The following is an 11,549-nucleotide window of genomic DNA, read 5'->3' as shown; positions in this document are numbered from 1 at the left end:
TTTAAGAAGGTTGTTGACTCTCAAGGATTTTTTTGTTTTGTTTTAAAATACAGGTTATACATCTGCATGTTGGTGGTGCCTTTTGAAGCAGACAGGAACCATATAACCTCATGAGATACCTTACACAGAAGGCAGGATACAAAGACATCAGGAAAACATCGAAATTCCTCCACAACGGCCCCAGCTGGGAATAGCTTTCCATTTCTGTTTATCCACCACGTTTCCTGAACATTACTCAACACAAAGATTTACCTCTGTTTGCAAGGCAGTGTAAATGCAATTTAACAAAGACACTACAATAAATAGCAATGTCTTACAATAGAGTTTTTCCCAGTTATCTCATCAAGACAGACAAACGTTGATGGATACCTTAGAGATTCTTGCTTTCAGCTTCTGATGTTCTCAGCGCCCTTGGGACAGACTCGGTACTCAGCATCTTACTAATGAAAAAGTCATAGAACCAGAGAGGAAAATAGCAGAAGATGCAGAGAGGCACATAAGCCCCTTTGCCAGGGGTGTACAAGCCGTGTGGTCTCTTGGCCAGCAAAGCATGCAGGATAGCACTCAACACAGGGGAGAGGTTGGCGTCGCAGCACGCGGGCATGTGCAATAGGTAGTCCTTCAGCCCCAGGAGGTAGTCCTCACCATAGTCTTGCCTTGTGTCTGCTGGGAGGTTCTCCATCAGCTCCTTTTCTTGCTTATCCCACAGGTCGGATGTGCCTTGTATACCTGCAGTAGCAACATCACAGGATAGCAAGTGGGTTTGGGGTTGAATTAAAAAAAAATCGCCTATAATTAATAGTCAGTAAGTTGTTCTTCACCACCACCCTGCTTCACAGTTGTTCTAAACCGGGTCAGTGAAGAACAGACGTGGTTATCTGCAAGTGCTTTTACCTGGAAGAGAAGGGAAAGCACAAAGCACAGACTACACAAAAAGCATGGGATTCATACACCATTTGGTTACCAGCTCTACCTAAAAAGGCTCTCTCATAGCCAAGCCGGCATTTTTTCCTTCCCCCCCTTGGCCCTTGCCATTCTGTTCTTATTAATTTTGTGGGTATTTCTAATCAGTATTTATTAACAGATGTGAGTGACTGAGGAAAGACAGGCAAACTAAGATGAACAGGATTCACTTGGTTTGGCCAAGTGCTAAGCTCCTCTTTCACTAGTGACATTGATATTTCAATAACTAGTTTCTTGAAGGATAAGGCTTGTATTAGGCCAGATTAAAAAAAAAAAAAAATTCTATGTTTCCTCCATCTGCATCATGTAAGAAGAGAAGCGATGGCTTTTCCAACACATTCATTGCCTATAATGAATTAAGCATTGCAAATAAAGAAAAATCTTTAAATAAATATTTAAATCTCAAATACCAGGACTTGTTTTGATGCATGAAGTTTTCATCCAGAAGTCTGACAACGGCTAAGTAGGGCCCTGGAGGTAAAAACCTTGGGCAGGTTTTTCCCCAGGAGGGAAGGCATTCAAGGGTGCGGGCTTTTATGAAAAAGACCATTTTGCTTTTCATCAACATAACAATTGTCTCCATGAAATCACCAGGACTTCCTGAGTAGGCAGCAGTAGGACTTGATGTTGTCCTCAGGTAGCTGCCAGGCATGTCCACAGAGCAGGGACCTGTGTGACGCCCACCCTACTCCCAGGTGGGCATGGGGTGCATCAGAAGATGAGTCTGTAACCCAGACGGGCTCTGCAGAAAGTGCTCAGAGCAGTGTCGGGAGGATTTGGAATAGAAAGCAGCAGGAGCGCAGCAGAGAGGAGTGGGGAGGGAAGCTCAGGACTATATAGAGTAATATTGACAGCAAGTAAGCAGGCTGACAGGTATTGCTGCAGGTACTTCAATGCAAGACTGAGCAGCTCAATAAAGAGAGCTCTGATACTGAGAAAGGTAGGACTGACAGTGAGTCCTGAAGCTCTCAGGCAGGACAAGCAAACCGTAACATTCAAATCAACCACACAGTGATGCTCGTTATTTTAACTTCAACAAGGCTAGAGCAGAGGGAAAGCACCAATTGCCTGAACACCACCCTGTCTCAAAGCAACGAGAGCTCTCCCCTCTGCCCAGGAGAAAGGCAGAGGCAGGCAGTGTGCAGAACTGGAGGGAACAGCTCTCTGAAAAAAACGCAGATCTTAATTTCCATAACCGACATTAAGAATGGGAAAAAAGTCCAACTGCTGAGAATCATTCAGGGCTCTGTTTGAGGATGCTGGACTACAGGGAAAGAGGCGAGGCAGAAAGAACTACCCAAAATGTCAAATACCAACCTGTTCGGAAGCCTGACGGATGAATTGCAGCAACTTTAATTCCCCATTTGGAAAGCTCTTGTCTCATTACTCCAGAAAACATGGACAGAGCTGCTTTTGATGCACCATATGCAGCATACCTTGGTAGTGGAATGCCTCCTGCAGGAGCAATATAAACATGATAAAGCTCAACGGCAGCTCTTTCCAGCCTTTATTTTCATGATTTAGAAGGAAGATTATAGCGCAACCAAAATTATGCGGCTCTCACTGAGGTTAAAGACAAGCCAGTGAGGGAATAATTTCTTTCTGGAGGTTAAAAAAAAGTGAAAGTTGTAAATTAGCAGTTGCTTATAGCAGTTATGCTCAGTAACACCTGATAAGACACCTTATATGGCAGAAAAAATGAACTGTATTGCATTTAAGGGTAAAAACTGCTGAAAATTACGACTGTTGGTTTCAGAAACACAGATAATGTTTTAGTTCATATAAACAGTGAAGCAATAGTTTAATGCCGCTGTTCTTGTCACCGTAACACGAATTTCAAACTCCTACTATAAACCACAGTTACAACAGGGTAAGTAATCTCAATTCTAGCTTTATAAAGCCAACTTATCTTCCAGTTCTTTCAGAAAGACCAGAGACAACAGTGCAAGAGTGGGGAAAACCCCTGTGGACAAACCAAAGCTGGAATCACATCTCCCGGGTGACAGGACTCTCCAAGACCCGTCATGGAAGCAGATCCCATGCCTACAGTTATATCCCATCTTCTCCAATCCCAGCAGCTTTTGTTCACATGAAAAAGATAGAAAACAGCCAATATTTCAGGTGAATTTAAAATAAATCCATATGTTTACAAAAGCTTCCAGAAAAGAATATCTTCCAAATACAGAGATTTCCTCTGTTCCAAAAACTGGCAGATTGTAACTTCTTCAGCTTTAGAAAAATCCAAAGACGCTTTGATTTGAGCATCTTCCCCTTCTTCAGCCCCCCTATTTTCTCCACAAGGTTGGCATTATCACCGCACAGAGCATCACTGCCAGATTGAGGGGTCATCACAGCCACCACGGGCCATGTTGACACAGCAGGGAGGAGGGAACAGAGCAGACAACCCTTCTCCTTGAGGCACATCACTCCTTCTCCTGCCTGCATGGGCAATTTGGCACATCCTCTGGTACGGCCTCCATTTCAAGCATCACACATTTGTCTCAATGTATTTGAATCTTTTAGAAGAAAATACTTTGATAGAGGGGAATTTTCAGGTAAGCCACTGCTGACGTTTATTCGGTTTTGTACTGCAATGACCAAGGCATCACGGGAGCTTCATACACAGAATCATTGCTTTGAAGATGTCAGGCCAATTATATGTTAATTATTCTTCTGTATGCATCTGAATAAGTTTGAGTTTCAATTGATTTGAGCCAATTGAATCACATACTTTTTCCCCTCTGAGGTCAGGCTAACCTTGAGTCCAGCTAAATTAGCTCTACACAGACAGGAATACATTTGGCACAATGAGACCTTGCTAACTTTTCTGCTAATGTTTCACCAAAGGACCCTCAGACCCCGAGTTAAGAGGCAGCTATTTACCCAAACTGGCCCACATGCAAGAACATCTGTGCGAACAACTACAGTTTAAGCAGGGTCATTATCAACTCCTGTAAGGGCAAGTTATTCAGCACAGGGAAGCTCTTCATTTATCCCTGCAAGGCAGCCTGGGGATTCATGCCAAGAATTAAGACATCTGCCCCAAAACACTAAGAATGCAAGCTTCACTTGGGTGCTCAGAGAAAACAGAGGTCTGTCCTCTGTCTCTGTGCTTGCAAAGGCTGGTGGCCAGAGCAGCACCAGAAAGGTCCTTCTGATAATTCCATCTCGATTTCTTTAAGTATCAGCAACGAACCATAAACACAGGCATGCAGATACAAAATATACTTGGGATTATAAAAAGAAAACAGAACACACCAGTGTCGGAGCTAGGCTGAGGCCACATCCTCACCGTAAGCCACAAACCCAAGGTAACACCTTCACAATCCACCCCGGCAATACCACATCATCCGGGTGGACACCAACTGCAAAGTAAGGGTCCAAGGAGACAGGGCAAAAGAAAGTTTGGGAAGCAGACGATGTGGTAAATCCTTTAAGAGGTCTTAAGCCAAAATACTTTCCGGCATCATGACATCCTGCTTCTAGCAGGTCTCATTTTCAAAGGAGCATTCTTGCTCCTCAGCTGTTGGCTACCAGATACTGTGTTACTTCGGTTCCTACATCTTAGCATCCCAGCTGTCCTCCTAGAATAGAAGGTCATGTTATAAAGGCATATATATATATATAGTAAGCACAGGATCCAATTTATGGGACAAAACTGGAAAGCATATTACATGCTGTTAATAATTTTAAAACAGTTATTTTATTCATGAAAAAATACTACTTTGCTAATAAGTTAGGCTAAAGTATTTTTAAGAAGATATCCAAAATATTTTTAAAGACACATAAAGACACACACTCTTCACATTCCAAGTTACTAGCAGACCATGCTCTAGGACTGTGCACTCTGGAAACAACTGTACAATGCTGTAAAAAATAAAACTGGCTCCTGCTCCTGAAGAATTAAATGTTTCTCTTCAGCAGGTGTTTTATCATTGTGCTTTCTCACTCTAACTATAGTACTTGAGCCCTACAAATGTGGAGAGGTGGAGCTACTTAAGTGAAATATCTAACATTTATTATAGACTGTTGCAAATGGCAAATGTCATGAACTCACCCAAAGATATTTATGCTCCAATATTAACGCAAAGTATTAAAAAAAGGTTGAAACTTGAGGTGTAAGCAGCCCAAATGGAAGAAAGCCTGTCTCTGCAAAAGGCAGACAGCTTTTGGGCATCTTCACGGTGCAGCTCAATGACACACAAACTGAGGTCGTCACAGACTTCTGCTGGAACACGTTATAGAAACATCTGTGATTTACCACCCATCCTTCTGGAAGCTCACAAAGCTATCACCCATAGCATCTATAACACAAGATCTGAATTTTACTCTCTTGTATATAACAGCATATTTTTAGCCATACTAAACTCTTCTTCTTTAAGGGCTGTAGTCTGGAAATAGTCTCCCAAACAAAAGAAAAACCTGCACTCGTTACCTAGATATTAATTCCGTAGGTGTATTGACAAGCAAGACCGACTGACACCTTCCTCAGCATTTTTGCCAAGAAAGTTAGTTGTTTTTTCTGTTGCACCAGAAATGTATTTGGTGCTTTAGTTCAGCTCACCTGCCATGCTGGACATGTTAACCAGCCTCCCCTGGGATTTCCGAAGTAATGGTAAGAAGGTCTTGGACACCTCCACAGCCCCAAAGAAATTCACCTCCATGCACTGCCTGTACATGCTCATGGGGAGCAGCTCGCCGTTGGCAGGGAAGCCCAGGATGCCCGCGTTGTTCACGACTCCCCAGAGTCCTGGGAAGAGGAGAAAGCACAGGGCTGCTATACAGCACAAAATCAACTCCATGAAGGTTAAACTGATGAGCTGGATGGTGCCTCCAGATCAAAGCAGAGATGATCTACAGCTACAGATAGATACACAATACCCACTCCGTGAACAGTCATCGCCATTTTTCATATGTCCCAGAAAGCAGGAGTCATCAATACAAATACCCTGACTGTCCACAGACTGTGGTGTGGAAATGACCTACACACATAAGCCACAATGCAGCCAACAGGTAAGAGATGCACCTTGTAAGCAGCCACATTAGTACTCCCATTATAATGGAAAAAAGTTGTACCTGTATTTTGCACCTTCTCTGAGACTTTCCGATAGGCTTCCTTGACTTGGGTGGTATTGGTTATATCCAGCTGCAGGAGAGAGAGTCTCTGAGAACAGGTCCGTCTCAGTTCCTCAGCTCCAGGCCCATCCTTATTCAAAACCCCAGCAAACACAACAAAACCCAATTTATCCAGGTATTTGGCCAGTGCATGTCCAATCCCAGTGTCGCTTCCTGAAAGCATTAAAAAGACACTTGAAAAGTGGGTCTGTCCTAAACCATCATTAAAAAAAAAAAAAAGGCACACATTGGAAATACTTGCAAATGTAACCAAAAGGATGATTAAATAAAGTCACGGAAATACATATGACAGTAGGAAGAAAGGTTCAGACCTGAAGGTTTGAGGACCTGGACCTTTGCATGTTCCACAGAGATTGATAGACCATGTCCTCTTGGCTCAGAGCTGATGGTATCAGCTGAGGCTCTACCACTGACAGATTCTAAGACTTTCATACATATGAAGGAAATAAAACCCTAGATTAGGTTTATACAAATATTCAGACTGAAACCTGATAAAAAAAAAAGTATCTAAAAAAAAAAAAGAAAAACCACACAAATATTTTAATTCGAAATCTCAGATGGGCAAAGCAATTATAGGGCATTAGAATTCAAATTGTTGGGTTCTATTTCTTAATTCAAAGAAGTAACATTATTTTATTCAAACATCTACCATTCAGATCCTTCTGATAAACACTTTTTTGTCACAGGCTGCAACCAAGCCAAAGCTAAGCAACTGTTTCTTTACCTGCAAAGGAATTCAGTGCTTTCAAACCCTAAGAAAGCTTCAGAATGGCATTTTTAGGCTAAGCCAAATAGCACCAGCTATTTAATTCATGCAAACTCACATCAGAATTTCTCTTATCCTCTCTATCCTCTTCCAAATTTATTCCCAGACTTTGTCCATATGGAGCAATGAACTACCAAATGCAGAAAGCGCTATTAAAGCAAACACACAGAAATGATCTTTGCGATCGTGATTGTGCAATTCCTCCCACCAGGTAACAATGATGAATATTTAACAAATAATTCAATTGATTCACAAGTCTGTCCCTTTGAGCACAGTATTTTGCTGCTGCTATCTTAAGATACTTTCAAGTGTTTTCTCTCCTGGTGTCCTTTTTTAATTCTGGTTTCCATTCTTCCCATCTGCAAAGAAACTTCTTAGCGAAGGAGGAAACATCTCACCCATCTGCCCACCAAGACTCCCAATGAAGCAACACAGAGCTCTGCTAGAGACAGGGAAAGAGTTTATAGGTACTGTGCTGCAGGAGTTTTGCAAAGGACAATATCAGGAGGAAAATGAGGAGTTTAAGAAATTAATGCAGTTTTTACACTGTAAAACAGAGATACATCAGCACGTCCCACAATACTGCACCACACCCTCCACTGTAACTGCAGCAAAGAGAGCTCCTGGATGCTGATGTGCATCGAGATCCGTGGAGCTATCCCGGGGTTTGGCTATCTCCTGCAATAGCAATTTATTACATAAATGCTCAGCTTCCAAACTCACCTGCATGGCTGGAAACCTGAATGCAGGACAAAGGGCTGGGACTCCTGCCAGTTTTTTTACTATTTCCTCATTTGTGAAAGAGCTGCAATACTCCCTGCTTAACCCTACCAGAAACTTATTAGGGTTAATCTGCGATTTTGACACACTGAGGCAGATATCATAGTTATTCACAGGCCTGCTCCTGCACTCAAAATCCATAGTCAATAGAATTTGACTGCCATAGAGACTCATCTTAATCATGCTAGATCTTCATTTCTGGGTTCTGTCTTTTAACTGGGGCTTTATCCTGAAAGGTGAAAAAAATTAATTCCAGGTGACTTGAAAGAAACACGTACTAAATGCCTGGATCAATCAGTGCAAAATGTTGAAAAGAATTACTCATGCTCTACTTAATTCTTTAAAAAAAAAAAAAAAAGGCGCTTTTTGGCATTTTTGAAGTCTGCAGTTTGTTGAAGGTGCGCCAGAGCACCACATATATCACATTTAGCTTCTTGCAGCCCTGACCCGAAAGAGAACAAACCTGCATTCTTGGAATTCCCTAAAGAGACATGAAGAGGCCTGCAAATATCCCAAAGACATGACAGATTTCTGGGTTTGGGGGTGGGGTGTCTTTCCTCTCTCTCTTTTTTTTTTTTTTTTTTTTTAAAGTGAAAAACCCTATTTCTGGATCAAATCCTTCCCCTTCCATCCTTCCCAGCAAGTACACAGCCAGAGAGTTACATATTACTTAAGTTTTACAACGCAGCTGTAACTTGGGAAGGGGCAGAGTGCTCAACAGCTAAGGATGGGCATAGCAACCCCGAGAAGGAAATAAAAAGCAGTGTTTATCTGTGCCTGCCGCTGGGTTTGTCCCCAGCTTTTGACAAAACAAGTCTGATTTGAGTTTCAGACCTGTTATTGAAGTCCAGAGAAACTTTACCCTTCAACTCATCAAATTCAAAGAGTAGTTAGGTCTCTATAGGGAAGAAACAGAGAATTCCCACCTCCCCCTTGCTTCTATGTCAAAAATAACAACATGTGAACTATTACAAGATTTCTTATAAGAAAAGCAGTTAGTACTGACTGTAACTGAATCGTTAACGAGAATTTATCATCCACTCACACTGAGCATCAGAAACACCAAGTCACGCACCAAGAATGAAAAGACCAAGATTAACTGGAGAAATTCAGGCCACTGCACACAGAATAACCAAGGCAAGAATTTTACAATTCCTGCTACTTCAAATCTTCATGGTAATCTAATTTTTAGGGAAGCTGGCTATTGAGTCTACCAAACTACACTAAAGTGTTCGCACGCCCAGAAACTTCTGTTGAAGGACACTGAAGCATTCACGCTTAGCAAGAGGATCAATAGAAATGTTTCACCAATGACTTTAAGACTGCTCACATGCCCACAGTTATTCACGTGAAAAAGCATTTTGACAACTGTGCACAGTTTTCCCTTATCACGGTACTCTGATGAACTGCCGGCTTAAATAAATAACGCACAGCAGTATCCGTACAAGGGACACCCAAAGAGGACCAGAACAATATTTGACAAGACCCAGAGAGAGAAGCACAGAGATTACTCCATCCTCTGGCCAAAGGCAGCCGCCTCACGAGTGGCAGCTGCCCAGAGCACAGCAGCATTCCTCAACCCTGTGGGGCTGAAAGGGGGGAGAAAAGAGGAAAATAAATCACCATTTCCCATGAAATGCCTGCCTCAGGTCTTGCCTAAATTGGAGAAAATGACACCAAAATTGATTTAAAGACACCTTGCACCTGCACATGCATGCAGACACACATCCTATAGTTGGTAAAGGGAAGAGTACTACAATCAGAGCAATTTAACCAAGAAATGTGCTGTGTAAAACTTTCGTTTCAGTTGATGGAGACTTTGATTGCATATCAGTCTGGATTCAAATAAAGAGCAATAAGAGCCTCCTCAGATGCGTCAGCTGTCAGAAGCGTCCAAACCTGGATTTCTTCAGGGCAGTTACAGCACAGGTACAAAGAAAACACATTCACTTGCTGGAATATGCCCAAATGCTCTTCACTCCCTTATACTGAGAGAGAGTGCTCTTTCCTGAAGAACTGCAGTCTTCCAAAAGCAAGAAGATGCCCAAGCGCAAGTGCAACCCCTGTGTCTGCAGGGGTGGAAAAGGCGTGCTCCCTGTTCCCCCCTGCCTGATACCCATCTTCATCAGATACACCTGCAGGGAGAAACCCAGCTGGCAGATAAACTGCAAGGGGAAAACTGCTGCTTTTCTTGTCCTCTCTTTAACTTTTATATTTAATCCCTGTATTAATGCTTGCTAGGCAAATCTAAATTATTTCCAGGTGTCCCTATCAAACAAAATGAAATTCTGCAAGAAATAGCTATACAAACCAAAGCAACTTAATTCAGCTTTCCAGAGGGGAAAAATAGAAAATAAAACAAAAAAACCCAAGTTAACAGTGCAAGACACAATTGGCAGGCACTCCAGTTTAAAGGTTTGATTAACACAAATAAAAAACATTTAAAGTTTTAGAAGAAACAGGAGAAAAGCCATAAAACTACAAAAATGCCATCCCTGCAAACTAAAAGGGGGTTTTGAGTAGATCAGAGTGTTAATAGAGAGTGAATTCATTAGCTCTGAACTTTCACTGCTAGTGAAGGAAATTACTCGCTCCCGAAAGATTTCATACATCGTTTCAAAGAGGTGGCACCAAACCAGCATCTTGAAATATATGCATGATATACAAAGCGTGCACTGCGTAAACGCGCACACCAAAAGATAACCGTACATCCGTAACCACTGCAATAAATTCAAGTAAACAAAACTAATGTATGAAAGTAGCGTTCTGAGGGCTTCCAGAAATTAATGTCTCTCCTAAAAAACGAGACCATCATAAGTAGTCTTATGCTTTTTGCACCAGTTAATTTCACAAGTATGTCTAAAAAGCTACTTGTAAAGATTAAATGAGACACTAAAAAATAATAGCATCTATTAAGATGCTTTTCTACTTAATTTCAGAACACTTATTTACCTGGAAAAAGCATCTCTGGCAAAGCAAATAAAATGAGTAAAAAGAATAAAAGGAAACTTTATGAGCATGCGTTCCATAGATACCTAACCCAAGGACACAAAGTTTTCCAGCCCACTTATGAGAAAAGCCAGTTTTTGCTTCCCGGAGCACATCTGCAGCACCTTACCTGTGATGAGCACGGCTTTGTCGCCCACGGGCAGCAGCGCCCTGCCACCCAGGTACACGGAGGAGACGAGGCTCACGGTGCAAAACACCACCAGCCCTCCGCCAGCGCCCAGCGTGGCCACGCACAGCAGCCCCAGCAAGGCGGGCAGGAGGCTCCAGACCAGCACATCTGCTTTCTCCGCCGGGCTCCTCTTGGCTGTGCGGAGCATGGTCACCCCAAAAAGCGTGGTGATGCCCGCACAGAGCCATCCAAGGGAGCTGCCGGTGAGAGCATCCATCAGCAGGGGCAAGAAGCAGGGACACACACCCCACCACCAGCTGGGTAAAAGCAGGTGTTGCTACATGCAGCACGTGTTATATAGGAGCAGGGGGTGGGGCAGAGAAAGAGGACTCTGTTTAAAGGTTTGACATAATCTCACTTACCCTTAGCATCAGCAAGAAGCAGAAGCCTTCCTTTTCTTACCTTTTATTCCTTCTGCCTGACAGCTCCACCTTCTGAACAGTATGCTGGCTGGATAATGATTGACAGCACTGGGAATAGACATGATGTAGCAAGTGCTGGCTTCAGGAAAAAATTAACTGCTATATGTTTTATATGTTTAAACTACATTTTCCTAGACAATGAAAAAAGAACAGTTTCCTTTATGGGAAATAGTTGGAATTTCCTGCCTAAAAACTTAGGGTGTAGTTTCAGGGGAGCTGATTTTTGATGGGCAGTGGAAAAAATGGGTCAGGACAGGGTTATTTACTCTCTGTAGTGCAAACTACGTGGTTAGCGGTGGGCTTT

General features: G+C 42.5%; 1 protein-coding gene across 1 annotated transcript; it reads right to left on the bottom strand.

The window, feature by feature from the left end:
• Positions 1–370: 370 nt before the first annotated feature.
• HSD17B2 (hydroxysteroid 17-beta dehydrogenase 2) lies at positions 371–11,040 on the bottom strand (the record flags this gene model as incomplete). The annotated part of the gene is made up of 5 exons (XM_082319193.1): positions 371–729; positions 2,281–2,418; positions 5,528–5,713; positions 6,040–6,252; positions 10,764–11,040. The coding sequence occupies 5 exons, from the start codon at positions 11,038–11,040 to the stop codon at positions 371–373; spliced, it is 1,173 nt and encodes a 390-aa protein (XP_082175319.1).
• Between the last annotated feature and the right edge of the window lie 509 nt (positions 11,041–11,549).

The sequence above is a fragment of the Platalea leucorodia genome, assembly GCF_965183815.1.
Source record: "Platalea leucorodia genome assembly, chromosome: 8".
NCBI lineage: Eukaryota > Metazoa > Chordata > Aves > Pelecaniformes > Threskiornithidae > Platalea > Platalea leucorodia.
The sequence above is the reverse complement of the archived record's forward strand: the minus strand, read 5'-3'. Positions and strand labels throughout refer to the sequence as shown.